The 17,213-nt window shown below is 41.5% G+C and overlaps 3 protein-coding genes across 4 annotated transcripts in view; 2 read left to right on the forward strand and 1 right to left on the reverse strand.

The window, feature by feature from the left end:
* The window catches only part of clcn2a (chloride channel, voltage-sensitive 2a), a 48,671-nt gene extending 46,610 nt beyond the window's left edge, over positions 1-2,061 (reverse strand). Inside the window, exon 1 of the mRNA XM_058067259.2 lies at positions 1,490-2,061. The gene's annotated coding sequence lies outside the window, so the exon portion shown is untranslated. The remainder of the gene's footprint in view (positions 1-1,489) is intronic.
* Positions 2,062-5,202: 3,141 nt separating this feature from the next.
* Positions 5,203-8,864, forward strand: thpo (thrombopoietin). 2 transcript variants are annotated; one of them, XM_078791543.1, is made up of 5 exons: positions 5,203-5,449; positions 5,551-5,674; positions 6,991-7,081; positions 7,186-7,350; positions 7,972-8,864. In XM_078791543.1, exons 1-5 carry the CDS (start codon positions 5,437-5,439, stop codon positions 8,122-8,124), a joined length of 546 nt encoding a protein of 181 aa, XP_078647669.1. In that variant the 5' UTR covers positions 5,203-5,436; the 3' UTR covers positions 8,125-8,864. The 2 variants fall into 2 exon arrangements, with proteins under 2 accessions (XP_078647669.1, XP_057925023.2); XM_058069040.2 differs by having other exon boundaries at positions 5,551-5,675; positions 6,995-7,081; positions 7,972-8,862.
* Positions 8,865-9,034: 170 nt separating this feature from the next.
* Positions 9,035-16,246, forward strand: LOC131126468 (solute carrier family 12 member 9-like). The gene is made up of 14 exons (XM_058069037.2): positions 9,035-9,401; positions 10,414-10,548; positions 10,677-10,814; positions 10,906-11,012; positions 11,155-11,353; positions 11,499-11,606; positions 12,161-12,272; positions 13,201-13,358; positions 13,871-13,953; positions 14,106-14,230; positions 14,318-14,510; positions 14,585-14,759; positions 14,897-15,043; positions 15,131-16,246. The coding sequence occupies exons 1-14, from the start codon at positions 9,167-9,169 to the stop codon at positions 16,021-16,023; spliced, it is 2,808 nt and encodes a 935-aa protein (XP_057925020.2). The 5' UTR covers positions 9,035-9,166; the 3' UTR covers positions 16,024-16,246.
* Positions 16,247-17,213: the final 967 nt, after the last annotated feature.

Genomic DNA, 17,213 nt, shown 5'->3' on the forward strand with positions numbered 1-17,213 from the left:
TTGGCAGCTCTAAACGCAGCATCCTTCTACCAATATATTTACTATCTCTCCTCTGGACATGCCCCAACCATCTCAGTCTGGCCTCTCTGACATTATCTCCAAGGCCTCTAACATGTAATGTTAAATTTAGTCTTGACAAAATGACAAATATCAAAATGGCCGCTTTGATTTTTCAGTATGCGGCCTTCGGTGGAAAAAGTTTGGAGACCACTGGCTCAGGTCACACAATTCAGAGATGCTCATTCTTGCACATCTCTGGTACTTTGGTATGCAGTGGGCTTTTTTTCACACTTACAGCGTTAACAGTGTTTCTTCATGCCCTCTGTTGGGAAAAAGTTGTAACTGGGATCATTCCCAAAAGCAACAAGCACATTCTAAGCATTTTATTTAAAGAATGTACCACCGATATACTGTAGTGGGACACTATAGAACATAGAGTGAAAAAAAATACGGCATCGCATTAAACAAGTTATCTGCTCACAGGCTTTCCCATCAAACGCTCTGATCTTTTGCAAGGTGAAAACAGACACCCAGCACACGCCGTGCTGCCAGATGAACAGTTCAAAAGGTATGGACAATGGGCACGTGAAAAACCAACTAAGTAGGCACTCTGGGACTACCAATTAAGAGTTGATGTAAATGTGCTCTACTATGTTTGGCTTTAACATCATCTCTTTGCAGAGAAGGGTGCCACTGATTTCGTGTTAGCCACAAACAGGCTAACCGAGGTACTGTGACCCAACAGCAAAAGGAACTAGGTGCTCTGCAGCCTTGAGCCCAAGCACACTGACCCATATAATAACATCTCCACAGGGTTCTAAAGAAATGTACTAAACATCTGAACACAGGGCGTATATTATGGGCATGCCACCTGCAGTGTCTCTTTATGAAAATAGTTTTCTGTCATTAGCACACAAAACTCCTACGTGACAGATGTGCATGAAGGTGACCTTTTGCAGGACATTTTGGTGGAGTGTAGCCAACTATGCTTAAAACAGTTTTGTTATATTATTTAAGGGCACAAATTAGGTAATTTTGTTTCTTCTATTGAAAAGAGATACTTCTGAAAGTACATAGAATGCTAATTTGAGTATTTTTGTGGTTATATACAACTGTTTCTGCATAGTAAGTCCAGGCTGTAGGCTTCCTCTTGCCAAAAGTCAGCTGGGATAGGCTCCAGCATACCACTAGTGAGGACAAGCAGCATAGAAAATGGATGGATGATGGATGATGGATGCTCTGCATAGTGTACAACCACCTGTGTCTTTCGTTTTCAAGTTTCTCGAATGTAAACCATCCCTGTTCCAAGAACAAGCACTCTGCGAGAGAAACAGCAATCAGATAGCAGCAAATAAAGCCAATATCTCAGTCAGACCTTCCCATGGCATTTGTCCTTGAGCAGAGATGTGGACAAAGTTGACTGCAGATTTGACAGTTTTGGAAAAACAACAAATGAGCCAGTGACCGTTATAGAATGTAAAATACTTACGTTTCCCCTGGGATGACTTTCCTCCCTTTTTCCCACCACCTTTCCACCCCTGCGCTACGGATTCCAAATCGTCAGCTGTATCGGTCCATTTCACCTCTCAGGATAGAATAAGTTGAACCAAGGGCGCGCGCAGCCACAGGTTGTGGCGCCCTCTTTAATGTCCAACGTGATCTGGCTGCAGATTATACGAGCGAGAGATCCCAGTGGATGCCGCGGACCGGCCTCTTCCACAAACACAATCCATTAAGCAGAGCGCTGAAGTTACCGGCACTGCGCGTAATTAACGGCTTTTGCGCACAGCAGCGAGGCGTCTTCTTGCAGCACTGGACCTCCCGGGCGAAAAAAAATTCTCTCTATATTGCCGATTTATGTGGGAGAAAGACAGCGGGGTACCGGCAGTCGTGTCCGTGATGCAATGCGGGTAGCGTCAGTGCCCCGTCCTGCAGCTTTCTCCATGCGGAGAGATAAGCTGTCGCCCCGGTCATTATCTGGGGAGCTGCGGTGTGCATTCGTCTTAATTTCTGCATTGTCTGCAGAGATAAGGGGGAGGGAAAGTATGCGAATGCTCTTCCTTCCTCAGTCTCCTCTCTCCTCCACCTCCTCTGTATATGTACACAATGTGTTTGGGGGTCTAAATTTAGGCGTTGTGTGTCTCAATAATGACCCCCACAAACAGCAGCTCTGAGGCTGCAAAGAGCCCAGTCAACATCCGAACTAATGGTGGGGCCAAACACATGAAAATGGATGGTGCATTTTCCCAATGATGACTCCTGCCCGTACCTTTTGACAGCTGTTATACCTCTTCAACCTGACAATCACATTGCAGCGACAGTGCAAACGTTCTCCCAGCTGTGCCCCAAAACATATCCAACATCACAATAATGACTTATAAAATATAAGTAAACACATTTAAACATAAAGCATGATCTGAACACATGTGAAGCAGCCTCTCCAAATAATAACAAAATATCCTGTATACATGTGAACACGCTATGTTGTCTTTTCCATTAATAATTGTTCCTAAAACTGGATTATGATTAAGTTTCATGCATGACAGCCATCAACACGACAAGACATCTGTCCAATAGATGCATCTATTCATTCATATTTATAACCCAATGTACTCTATAGCTTGGGCATCTCTGTGTGGAGTTTGTATGTTCTCCCTGTGCATGCGTGGGTTTTCTCCGGGTACTCCGGTTTCGTCCCACATTCCAAAAACATGCTAGGTTAATTAGCAACTCCAAATTGTCCATAGGTATGAATGTGAGTGTGAATGGTTGTTTGTCTATATGTGCCCTGTGATTGGCTGGCGAACAGTCCAGGGTGTACCCCGCCTCTCGCCCAAAGACAGCACCTGCAAACCCACCACCCGAGTGAGGATAAGCGGCATAGAAAATGGATGGGTACTCAATAGGCAGCCCGTGTTCTACGTTGTGGCTGCCAAAGCTTTTCATTTGGCCCATCAAAGAGCACGCAAATAAAGTAAAGAACTCAGTGTTCATGCAGTACATCTTCTGCTCTGTCAGTACATGGAGAAGCAGTACGGCAAAACTACTGAGCAACGGTTGCAAGTTACCACAGGGTAGCTAAGTTGCCATACGTGAACCTGACATTTTTTATGTGACATATTCACAAGATCATGTGGAAATCTTATGAAGTTCTCATACCTGGCAATTCACAAGAATTAAAAATAACTTAAAAAAACACAAACTCATTTTCCACATCATGGAGAACAAGAGTACAAGAGTTAAACGTATACATACATATATCTGAGAACGTGCAAATGTAGGATAGGGCCCTTTTACAGTGGACACCCTATTTTTGCACTTGTGTGAGTAACTTAATTAAATTGCCTGCACAGATCTCAAAAAAGTTTGTACACACCCCTCAGGGTCGATACTACCTAAATTAAACTTGGATATTTTGAGTATTGATTTTATATCCACTAAAATTGCTAAACACACAGCCATTATTATCCAAATAGCTGATAACACAAGTGAGTAGCAAGATAATTGGACATTGTCTGTAGTGGTGGTGAGTGTTGCACTGGTGCGGTGATTCAATTAGGATAAATTCCGACATGTTCTGTGGCATTCTGAAGCAGAGCATGATACTCTACCTTGCATGACAGTTTGTATCTGTGCATTGCAAAATGTATTTCTAAATGGAAATTTCTGTTTGCTTTCAGCTTCCAATTTGCCCAGACATGTTCAGTGGTTGGTGGGGAGGAGACCTGAGAAATTCAGCCAAGGTGGAAATATTAATTATCCAAGTAATTTTATCAAGTTTCTGCAACTAGATTTTTTTTTGTTAACTACTAAATGCAGAACATGTATTGAAATATATTTAAAATGCTAAGTTTGTGCAATTACCAGCATTATTAAGCTAATACAATTCATAATAATGTTCTTATAGTAATATTTTTTTATTTTATAAGGATGTATTTAATTACGTTACTAGATACAGTGCCTTTGTTTTTAGTGTATTTGACACAAACCTGAATTTAATTTGATGCCAGTTCTATAATACAATACAATATAATACAATAACAATTCTTATAAAATCTGTCCTGCTTAATATATAAGAGTATCCAACTTCCATCACTATTAAAACTACTTTGACAAAAAGAAAGTAGAGGTGAGCTATTTGTGTTTTGTGTTTTTATTATGGTTATGGATGGAATGGATGGATGGATGGTGACTGTCAACATTTCAATTGTACTTTATTTACAAAACACATCTGCGCTCAAACATTTTCTTTATGCTAGTTTGCACTAATTTGTCATTCAATACAGGCATCATGTCTGAATTGTATAGTTACAATAAATACTAAGAGTTGAAGCAAATATTATTTGGTGAGCTACTCAGCTGATCAGACAGCAAACTACTGCTAGTTCACCAGCTCCCTGTTACGATCCCACAATAGTGTCATTAATGTAAAGCTGGACATACTAAATATAGTATTTATGCTGAACAACATAGACAACTATTGTTTTGAAGAACTATTTTTGTTGCTGTTTTTGGGCTCTCCTTCCACTGCAGTTACAAGTTTCTAAACTCCGCCCACAGCAAGGTTGTTAGTAACACTTAAAAAGTACTAACCGACCGATGTGCCTGAATGGATCGGATCCAATTTGGAGGTTCCACTGCATAGTACACATTTTGGGATATTGAGAGGGAGTCAAACAAAGCCAAAGATACTCCATGCAAATGTAACTGTGGTCATTCCGCACGGTCCAGCCCATGCACACGCCTGGGCTCGAATCTACAAACCCCTGAACCCACAGGCTACTAACCCACTGACCACTGCAGCTCTTGTGGCATCTGGGAGTGAGGTTTACTTAATGTTAAGACCTCACACTAATTAAGAAAATCTAACTTAAAGCAATTTGGTCACAGGCTGTATTCCTAAATTCTGCCTCAGCTAACTGTGCATTAGCATCAGATAAAAATGACTATATATGTCGAGTTTGCATCCTGTGTTACTCCCTCTACAGTCATTTTCACGATATGAACCTGTACTGCTACCTCTGCTGGCCACTTTGACAAAAGGTAAATGGCCTGCAGCAGGGACGATTTGATGTCAGCTGTGTAAATGGAGTCTTTCACAATCATAAATCATTAACCTTTCAGTCAGCAACAAAGCCAGTCCCATGAACGCCCACAGCGAGTGGGTGGCAAAAATAAGCACCATATCAATGAAATGCCATTTTCCATCTCCAGTATAATGTTTTCACTATGCTGGAAAGTTGGAGCACAGCCTGCTCTCTGGCTAGATAGCTCGTCCCCCTACTGAATAACAAGGCTGGAAATCAAGAGGGGACAAGACAAAAAGGAAACACGTCTCCTCTGTTTGAGATCTCACCACAGACACGGGATATTTTTCACCTGGTTTGCCTCTTTAATGGAACAAATGTGGACTTATCGTGTGTGGCAAAGCAGGGCATGGCTTTAAGCAGTGAGTAGTTGGTTACTTTGTGGGCTGAACGTGGTACTGTACATGCTGAACGTGAGGCTTGCCGTGGTTCGGCTTCAAAGTGTATTCATATGCTCGTCCAGGATTCCTGCTGCTATGTCTGCTAGCCTATGAAGCGTGGGATGCCGAGACCAAGCCCATTGACTTTGTGTGCAGCAGATCCGCCAGGAGGGCAATGAATATTGTGTCAGAGATACAAACTGCAATGGTGAGGATTTCAGATGAATTTTGGAAGATTCATATTTATTTTTCCTACAGTGATAAATTAAATGTACACCTCAGTTAGGCTCATTTTGACTTATAAAATGAAAGTGCAGTTTCTTATGTTCAGACAAACTTTTTAAGGTATGTTAAGTGGAATTTGACCTGTCATCTGCAGTCTTCTTCAGAATACTTCAATTGTATGTACAATTGCAATCTGGAGTCAAACTGCCATGACAAAACCTTTATGAAGCAACATTTTTAACATCCTTATTGTACAAGTGTACAGTTAATACACAATATTATGTGTAACCACTAGGTGTGCAGTGGTACGGGTATACATATTGTGATTTAGGTTTGAAACGATTCCTCTCAATTACAAAAAAATAATAATAATCTTGTTTCGAGGTAACATGCTTACGTCACCCTTATTTTCTCTCATATGTTTGAAAAATGTTTCATAAAATGTTTTGTGGTAAAGAATTCCTACACAGGACGCGTTAAGTTAGGGACAGGAAGTATGCCTTGCGTTATAGTCCCGCCTCTACTCATACATACAAATACAAATACATACAAATACAGTGGAGATCAGCCATTGACTAGCGGTAGTGAGAAGGAGAAGCCTCTTTGTGGAACACTTTCCCAGTGACAATACATAATAGGGGTTAAGTGTTAAGTAGAGAAAGTAGAGAACGGGGCGACAACTGCATAAATGCTGCTTATAAGGAACTTTCATTTATGAAAACTGAAATAATAATTCAGACTATTCCAACTGTTACTGTTGCACTTGTCTGCATTGTTGCAGTTTATGTTTCAAAAGAAACATAAGCTTTTATATTATATACTACTACGACTATTTTCTGCATACTACTGATACTATTATGTCTCATTTTAAAAATCATTCAACCTATTTAGGTTGACGTTACACTCATATTTTTGATGGCATTCTAATTCTAATCTTTGTTTATTATCATTGTCGATTTACTGTTCAGTCTCCAGCATATTCCCGCAACCCTAGTGAGGCATAGAAAAGGAATGGATGGATGAATTTACGGTTGAGTTAACCATATTGTGCTGAGCAGCCTGGACAGAGACAATGCTACAGAGTTCTACAGAGTCCTAATTATGCTGCAATATAGGCCTTAATTCCCCTTTTCTTACTTGCAGAAACACTTTAAGTAATAACAAATTGTGCTTTCCCCAATATATTCTACTAGCAAAATTGAACTGAGCAGCCAGGACAATATAATGGCATGACTTCATTAGCGGGTTGACTTTGGAGGTTTCACTGTATGCCTACTCACAATCATAACTTTATCCCGGCAGAATGACTGCAACAGTTCCACCAGCCTGTCCATGCCAGTTCATCTACCCTGCACTCTGCTCCACATAGCATCTTGGGAAAGAAAATCAGTATGTTAGTGCACCCATGAGTCCAACATGTCGCTGTTTCATTTCCAATCAATAATTCCCCCAACAACCACATTGATTTTCCTTTTATGTTTTCTGTATTACAGCACCAGGAGAAGAGACAAGAAATCAGTGCATCCTTGAGGCTTCTTATGGAGGGTGTGAAGGCGGCGAGACACCCCAGCCAGGCTGAATGCAGCTTGGTGCTTTTGCAAAGACTAGAACATAACATCAACAGCTACCTCCTCATCCTCACACATCTTCAATTGGGTGTAAGGAGCTGTCAAGGTGACATTCTATGAGGGGAAAGCACAAGCAGTAAGCAAACATTGGTCAAATGCACAGAGATTGTCCAGCTCTGAAATTATTTTCCAAAAATATAAAAAATATTGATCTTAATGGTGTGTTGTACTTTCAAAACTTTCAAATCACCAAAATATTGCTTACTGGTTCAGGCTGCCTCACACAAATACATCACAACAAACAATTAATCAGTGTGTTGATGGAAAAAAAAACAGTGAGCGAGGGAAAAGTGTTGATGGGTTTTCCTACGTGCCCTGCATCGGATTTGGCAATATCAGTTTCATAAGGTGTTGAAACATCCGGGTTTCTCGTAAAGCCGAGGCTTTCTGAATCACCGGTGCTCTGGGAGTGATGATGGGAATGTTGTGTGACACCCCCTCCTCCAGCCCCCCACCCCTCATACTTCCTTCCTCAGGACAAGACGAAGATAGGAGCACATATTTTCCACATGAGACCTCTTAAAAGAAATGTACTATACTACTCTGCAATGTGTAACCAGGAATCTGCTTTATGATGTTTACCATTTCATTTTCATATTTGTTGCAATTGCATCATGACGACATGATAATGACTATTGTGTTTTCTCTCAGGATCAGCAGAGATCAGTGGATGGCGCAGAATTGTCTTGTGTTCCTGAAAGCAGCCTCAGTTTGAGCACGGTCCTGCTGAACTACAACCGCCTGATCACAGGAAAACTGGAGCGGTTGATGATTAGCCTAGAAAGCCGATGCACTTCCCAATGAGAATATGGACATCTCCAAGAAACACCACTCTTCATTGATCCAATAATAGGGGAAGGTGCAGTATTAATGGGATGAGAAAAAAATATTTTTAAATGTTCTGAACTCCTGTTTCAACATGTTGACAATGCTGCTCGGAGGGGTGGTGATAGTGTGGATGTAGTTCAACTTCCCATAACTAGTTGAGACTGAAGCAACAGCACTTTAGCTGGTTGCAGTCAAGTAGTGCACTCCATTTTTTTGTCAATTCCTTCCAAACCCAATCAATCAACAATCAATTCCACACTGTCAACTGAATTCAACAACAAGCATGGTCTTATTAAGTCTAGTTTCGTAAGGGTTGATGTTGTATAATATGGACATTCATCCATCTATTCTATAAAAAATGTAACTCTTAAAATATCCATCCATCCATTTTCTATGCCGCTTATCCTCATTCAGGTCGCAAGTATGCTTGAGCCTATCCCAGCTGACTTCAGGCGAGAGGTGGGGTACACACTGGACTGGTCGCCAGCCAATGGCAGGGCACACTATGGACAATTTGGAGTCGCTAATTAACCGAACATGTTTTTGGAATGTGGCAGGAAACCGGAGTACCCGGAGAAAACCCACACATGCACGGGGAGAACATGCAAACTCCACACTGAGATGCCCAAGGGGAAATTTGACCCCAGATCTTCCTGATCTCCTGACTGTGTGGCCAGTTTGAAATTATCTTGATGGAGACTGCTTTATAGTATTATTATTGTAGCGTTTGAAATAAAATAAACTGAATTAAGTTAATAGTGCAAATTAAGTAAGAAAAAACTGACCCAAAGACGTCCTGTCTCCAAGGCTGAAGTATCATTCCGCTACTATGGAACCCTTATGAATACAAGCCTAGTATCGACAAAGTAGATATTGGTATCCATCCACCGGCCTCTTGAGGTGAGCTCAATTAGCGAAATGCTGATTGGAAGCTGAACACAACAGTCACATCATACCAACTTCACGAGGACTCATTCTGTTGTTTTAGTCTAAATTTTGACACTAATATATTAGACTAATGTCCGAAAAGGCCCCTCTTCTGAATTATCGACTCACCACCAGTACCGGTTCGGAGGTGAAGAATGGAGCCGCTAAAAGGAGGGCCACGGGGAGTGGAGAGCAGCGCGGCCCTCGGTCGACCACCACCAGCACCTCTACCGCCATCAAAACCACCCGAACGCTGGGTGTGTTTTTCGGAGTTGTTATTCCAACTTTGCTCTCTATGTTTAGCGTCGTCGTGTTCCTGCGAATTGGTAAGTAGGAGGAACACCACACGAAATGAAAGAAGGAAGGGAAAGGGTCACTTAGGCCCATGTGTGTTCAACACTCATTAGCAAAAAATAGTATATCCTAACTAAGCTACCTGAGACGGCCATGTTACTATAATTCACCATAATCTCTAATCTGTAATTCTACATTTTTACTCCTAGTGGTGGCATACACATTTTGGCCATTTTTGTCCACTATTAATTATTCATTTAATCCACATTAATAAAAGTACGTTGTTGACAAATTATTTGCTCCTGAGACACACTGCAAACATATTTGTCCTCTGTAAAAATAAAACCTGTTGTGTTGCTGAGAGGACATATTGGCGATTTGTTGAGGGTTTGTCCACTTATATAGTAGATCTCCCAAACTTCCCAAAATGGTTGCCATATCAACTGCCATATTTTACTGTATGTGCACGTGTAGTAATCTGTATCCAGTTGTGTTTTTGAAGGTAGAAAGGGAGTAGTTTGTGAAGCCCTGTTGTTTGATGTGGTTTGGCTAACATCCAGGCCTTTGCTAGCTAGCGAATATGAGGACATTTTTGATATAAAATGATGAAGATGGTTGGTCTATGTGTGTCCGTGTGTGCACAGTATCATCCACATGATAAAAAAGTGTGACCTGAAATCTACAAACTCAAGCATCAGTTTTGTTTTTTTCCATGTCAATTGTAAATATCACAGTTAAGTAGAGCCACAGACTACTTTGTATTGTAAACAATTTATTTTCTCGTCAAGACAGTAGAAGATGGATGAAAGAATTTTCCCATTGGCATAAGCTTGTCCATTGCTAAGGACATAAAAACTGCAGGAAAAAAAACCCCAAAAGTAAGAAGAATTTTAAAAATGCAATCACAAAAAAGCAGCTTTTATGTTAGCAGAAAATTAGATAGTTCTACATTATTTAGTCTCTAATTTTATCCTGCTCATTCTGAATAATGCTGCAAACTAAGACAAATATTTAACTGTAAGGTCAAATGTTCTCTCTTTACAGGATTTGTTGTGGGTCAAGCAGGACTCTACCAGTCCATCGCTATGTTCTTTGTGGCCTACGTTATCATCACAATGACTGTTCTTTCTGTCTGTGCCATCTCAACTAACGGAGCTTTAGATGCAGGAGGTGCATACTGTATCTTTACATGGTCATGGCGTGTCTGCAATGTAGAGCAACTTATTGTCACTCTTCACTACTAATTGTCGTCAGTTACTTTATTCATGTAGTTTACATGAAGAAGTTTCCTTAAGGAGAACCTCCAGACATGATCAGTCGAGCGCTCGGTCCAGAGTTTGGTGGCAGCATTGGAATCATGTTCTTCTTTGCCAATGTGTGTGGCAGTGCCCTTTACGTTTTGGGTCTGGTTGAAGCCATCATGTCTGCTTTTGGTGTCCCAGAAGGTTGGTTGTTATAGCAAATTCTTATCACATTCAAAAGCGTGTATTCTGTTTGTCTCTGTTAACAATTTTTTCTGGGTTTTTTTTGTTTCAGAGAATGTACCAGTTATTGGAGGCTCCTATCGGGTGTTGCCTTCAGGATACTGGTGGTCTTTGCTCTATAGTACAGTCCTGCTCTTCATTTGTTTCATTGTCTGCTTGGTAAGTAGTGTCAGGAGTATTCTATGACAACTAAGTGGAATTGACAGATTAATGAAATATAGCAATATTTTTTCCCAAAGTTTATATATATATTGTATGTATGTATGTAATTTTCTGAAACAGCTTGCATTTTTTTTTACAGGTAGGGGCTCACATCTATACCAAAGCCGCTTTTATCATCTTTCTCATTGTCACAAGCGTCCTGGTGTCCGTGTTTAGCAGTTTTTTCATTGTGGGGCCCAGGCTGATCACACTTCCTACCTCTGCTATGAACAGCTCCACACACGCCATTGCCAACTATACTGGCCTCAGACTCCACACCTTGGAGAGCAACCTATGGTGTATGTCTCTGCAATATTGTTGTGACGTTGATTGGCACAGGTTTTCATTCAGTACACCTATACAAACAAAATTCCATAGTAAAGTGCTACTAGTTTCTAGTTCCACCACACCTGGATGAATTGTATCCCCTTTGTTTTCTTTTAGCCAGTTACACCGTCGACTACACGACTGGGACAATGATGAGTTTTGCTACAGTGTTTGCTGTCATGTTCAACGGTTGCACAGGAATCATGGCAGGATCCAACATGTCTGGTAAGATAGTCCTCCAGTTACTTCCATAAATCCAGCGGCTTTAACAACTTCTACAATCGCTTCACGGTGTTGCGTGTGCTACCCAGCTGTTGGTGTGAACTTAATAAGTGTTACAATGAAGTACTAAATGACCATGTGATCAAAGAGAGCTAAGTTTTCCTTTCCAATTCTCATGTTATTCTATGATATAAAATTTTAAAATTAACATTACATATATGGACTTCTGACCCTGTAGAGCACCTCAGCTCCCTGTGATGTCACAAACTCTGAAACGGAGCGTTCAGAACCATCCCAAACTCCTTTCACTTCCAAATGTGCAAACCTCATTCTCTGAAATTTTGGCATCATTTAATACGAAAATACAACATTCTAACAGCATTTATAGGTCAGAAAAGTGGAAAAATTATAATAGCTTCCCTTTCAAGTAAATAAAAGGACCAGTCATAATTTGAGGATATAGTACGGTATCCTGGGTGAGATTTGAGGTTTGTGTGTGACGGAATATGTCAATAGTAGAGGTCTGGTTGTGATGCCTCCTGCTATGTTGTCTCCAGGCGACTTGAAAAACCCCAGCTATTCCATCCCCAGAGGAACTTTAGCGGCTGTTCTTACAACTTTCATCACATACAACCTGTTAGGTCTGCTGGCTGCATCGTCTTGTGAACGGTTAGACACACACACACACACACTAAGGTGGCAAAGTGGTATAAAGGTGGCAAATGATATAGTGTCACCAGTGTCCATGACCAGTAAGCAGGAAGAAAATGCTTGATTTAACATTTAACGTAATGTCAAATAAGAAATTGGAAACTTCATTCCTACCCAGGGGAGCGCAGGAGTGTGAAGGAGGCTGTGAGTCAAAAGTACTCCTCCTTTTTTATGTGTGCTTGACATTTTAACACATCACATTGGCAAAGGCTCATAGTTTGTTCGTAATGTGTTTCAGTTACCGTTACATTTTATGCATCGGCATGTGTACACTGATTTGTAAATGGGGGATGCAACTTGAAATATCCACCCACCCATATATTTTCCTCCACTTGGGACTCAGCTGACCTGGGAATGCCTCTGGGTCCCCCCGGTGGAACTGAAAGGGACAGACATCTGACAGATATGACTGCAACCCATAAATAATAATTATTTTATATACTAAAATACAAATAATAGGGAATGCCAATAGGGGCCTTATTTTCAATGCCTGTCAAAAAATGGAATTTTCCATACCACTTATCCTCCAGAGTCGCGGGGGTATGTTGGAGCCTATCCCAGCTGATTTCGGGTGGGGTACACCCTGGACTGGTCGTCAGCCAATCGCAGGGCACATACAAACAACCATTCACATTCATACCTATGGACAAATTAGAGTCGGCAATTAACCAAACATGCATGTTTTTGGTATGTGGGAAGAAACTGGAGTACCTGGAGAAAACACACACACACATGGGAAAACATGCAAACTCTACACAGGGATGCCCAAGCAGAGATTCAAACTCTGGATCTCCTGACAAATTGACATATTGGAAAGCAGTATATTATGCCTAAAAAAAAAAAGACTAATTTATTTCATACTGGGACTTCTATCCATCAACCTTAGTCACCTTCTCCAAAGAGACTACAGCTTCCTGGGTGCCATCAACATTTGGCCGCCTCTTGTCACAATTGGTATTTACTCCTCGGCCGTGTCAGCTGCCATGAGTAACCTCATCGGAGCCTCCAGAATCCTTTACGCCCTCTCCAAAGACAACCTGTTTGGTAAGAAAGTTTGTGTCTGCTAGTCATCCTTATGCTTTAGTTCAGCATGCTAAATGGCAGCTAATGTCAGTGTGATATTATTAGTTGATTCATCCACTGGCAGTTTTCCTTTGTGTGAAAGGATTAAATGACTCATGAAGATAGTTAAGGTCATGCTCACTGCTAAATGATGTCTGTCGTCTTGTAGCTCGATTCCTAGCTCCAGGTTCAACCCTGGCTGAGTCAGCATCTAAATAGCCAGACATTTAGCGAGAAGTGCAAGCAAATGGACTCTTGTTATTAATTTCCTGTCTTTGTTTTTGTGACTAAGGCATGTTCATTTGGCTGTTTTCACAACAGATGGCCTGCAGTGCTGACTTTCTCCACTTTCTCCTGTCACCGTGTGTTCTGCTTAAGCATCAGTGCTGATGACTCAGCTGTTTATCTGATTGACAACCATGAGAATCAACAGTTAGACGTGCTTTGTGTTTGACAATGTTTTTTTGTGTTTTTTTTTTTATAAATTGCTGCAGGTGGTGTCCTGGCACTCACAAAGAAGACCTCACCCAATGGTAACCCCTGGGCCTCGGTGCTTGTCTCTTGGTTGCTTGTACAGGTAGATATACATTTAATGTATATTTAATAGAAGAATTTGTATAATTAAAGTGACTTTTTTTGTTTGCCTGCTAAGAATAAAAGTTACTCTGAATTTATTTACCAACTATGGCAGGACGTTTCAGGTCAATATGATTCATTGTTTGCCACTAGATGGTGCTGTTTGCTGGAAAATTGAACACCATTGCTGGCATTGTGACAGTCTTCTTTTTGTTGGTGTACGCTGCGGTGAACCTGGCTTGTTTGGCTCTAGAGTGGGCATCAGCACCAAACTTTAGGTATAGTATAGTATATTCTATATAGTATAGTCTTTGGTGGACAATAAATAATAACTATATGCTTTTTTTGTCTTTTTTTGCATTGAGGCCTTCATTTCGTTGTTTCACATGGCACACCTGCACACTGGGCATTCTTGGCTGCCTGGTCATGATGTTCCTGATCAGTGCCATATATGCTTTTGCCAGCATAGCATTTATGCTGCTACTCCTAATGCTGATTCATTACTTCGGCCTCCTGAGCAACTGGGGCTACATTAGCCAAGCGCTCATCTTCCACCAGGTACAAACACACATAAAAACACAAACACATATCTGCAAAGGAACCTCCACAACCCCCCTCTTTTTGTTTCTCAGGTCCGCAAGTATCTCTTGATGTTGGATGTGCGCAAGGATCATGTTAAGTTCTGGAGGCCTCAGGTGCTACTAATGGTGGCGAACCCTCGTACCTGTGTCGGCCTTTTATCTTTCATTAATGACCTGAAGAAGAGTGGCCTTTATGTACTGGGGCATGTAAAGCTGGGATTACTCGGTATGAAGGATGTACAATACGGTACATTACACCTTTCTGCCTTATTGTCAGTCAGGGAGATCAGATATGGTAGTACATTGTGATACATCTGTAGCTTACCGCTGATGACTCATTTGACTTCATGTGTGGTTCTACAGATGAGTTGCCGTCTGATCCTTTGCAGAGCCAATACGACTCGTGGCTGTCCTTAGTTGACCAGCTGAACATCAAGGCATTTGTTAACCTCACCCTAGCTGAGTCTGTTCGACGTGGAGTTCAGAACCTTCTGTTCATCACAGGCTTTGGTTGGTACTGTTGCATTATTTTCAGTTTCACTGACATGTAAAAAAAAACAAAAAAACAAAAAACTAATTTGCTATAATTTTGTCTAGGCGGAATGAGGCCAAACACTCTTGTCTTAGGTTTCTATGACGACTGCCCACCTCAAGACCACCTCCAAGGCAATGTGATTTTGCCTACAGGCTGTGGTGTAGATGCAGTATGTCCAAACAAAGACCTGGGAGAACAACAGTCCCCTTTCTTCCCTCATGTACGTGTTGCTGATGGACCTAAAGACTTGGAGGAAGAGGAGTATGTGTCACTGATAACAGATGCTGTTAAAATGGGCAAAAATGTGACACTGGCTCGATATTTCAGCCAGTTCCACCGGGATGAAGTATTAGGTTCAGCAAAAAAGGCTGGCCCTTACCAAGGCATGGCTGGGCCATTTGTTGATGTTTGGCCCCTGAATCTGCTCCGACCCAACAGCCGCAGCTACGTGGACATCTGCTCGCTATTTCTGCTACAACTGGCCTGCCTGCTGCATGAAACCCGTGCGTGGAGCCAGGCCAGGCTACGCCTCTTCCTCTGCGTAGAAGAAGGTGTCAGTCTCCAGGACGAAGAAGAGGCAAAGCTCAGAATGATGCTGAAGGAGCTCAGGATATCTGCCCAGGTTCAGATGGTTGCCTGGGACCAGGTGGTAGCGCTGCACTGGCTGAGACGAGGAAGGGAGGATGAGGAAGTTGAAGATGAGAAGGGCGATTGGACAGAAACATTTCTGAACAATGCAACTCAGCTGACTGATGAGTACATCCATGCCGTCAACAATCTTATTCGACGACACGGAGCGCCTCAACCTGCTGTGCGCTTTCTGTATTTGCCGCACCCACCCGCGGATACAAGCCGCTACCGTGCCTACCTGCACCAAGTGGACCTGTTGAGTCGAGACTTGGGGCCGACGCTGCTCATTCACGGTGTCACTCCTGTCGTCACAACTGACATCTAAATTTAATCACAGTCTGCATTCTCTGACACTAATTGCACATGGAACCACTCACTTGTAGCAGTAGCATATTCCGCTGCGCTCCGTTTTTTACATTTCACACTAACCTATCAAGACACCTGGGGAGATTTCCAAACACTGTATAGGAAGTAAAGGTGCCACCCCTTTTTCATATCTCTTACTGATGAGCTAGATTTTCTTTTGTTTTTTACACATTGACATAGTATTTAGTTTGCTTATGTTTTGTCATTTAAAGAGTAACTAACAGTGAATGTGTAGCAATGGCTAGATGGCTTATGCAGTGATGAAAGGTGTTGGAAAAATAAAGTCCTACTAATAGTAAAAATGACCTGTAGCTTGAAGAAATAAAGATGTTATATATGACAAAATGTAATATGAAGAATGATCCATCTTCTACATTGCTTATTCTCACTAGGGTCACGGTTATGCTGGAGCCTATCCCAGCTGTCTTTGGGAGAGAGGCGGGATACACCCTGGACTGGTCGCCAACCAATCACAGGGCACATATAGACAAACAACCATTCACACTCACATTCATAACTATGGACAATTTGGAGTCACCAATTAACCTAGCATGTTTTTGGAATGTGGGAGGAAACCGGAGTACCCGGAGAAAACCCAAAGGGAGACCATGCAAACTCCACACAGAGATGGCCGAGGGTGAAATTGAACATGGGTCTCCTAGCTGTGAGGGCTGTGCACCCACCACTTGTACACCGTGCAGCCCCATATAAATGATGAAAAATGTAAAATATTACAGCTGCAACAATTAGTGATATAACTGATTCAATTATTTTTGTACGTGATTAATACTTTTTAATTCAAAAATATAAATCTTTGGTTTAGTCTATCTCGGGCCTAACTGCATTACTGCATTAATTGAAACGGCAAACTTCAGACTAATCTACTAGGAAAATGAAGTTGCAGCCCTAGACATACAGTAGCATACATATGTTAGACAATGATATTAATGATAAGGATAAAGATATAGTAGGGATGTCCGATATGACCCGATACCAATCCCGATATGTGTAACATGACATACATGTCTCTCTTGTGGTGGATTGAACATATACGTATATGGCTTGTATACAGCAATTTAATATTGGTTTTCATGATTGGGAAAAAACATACCCATATCACATTTTTATGCTGATAACGGGCTGATGATT

The sequence above is a fragment of the Doryrhamphus excisus genome, linkage group LG6, assembly GCF_037039965.1.
Source record: "Doryrhamphus excisus strain RoL-2023G ecotype Guam linkage group LG6, RoL_Dexc_Guam_v1.1, whole genome shotgun sequence".
NCBI classification, from domain to species: Eukaryota; Metazoa; Chordata; class Actinopteri; order Syngnathiformes; family Syngnathidae; genus Doryrhamphus; species Doryrhamphus excisus.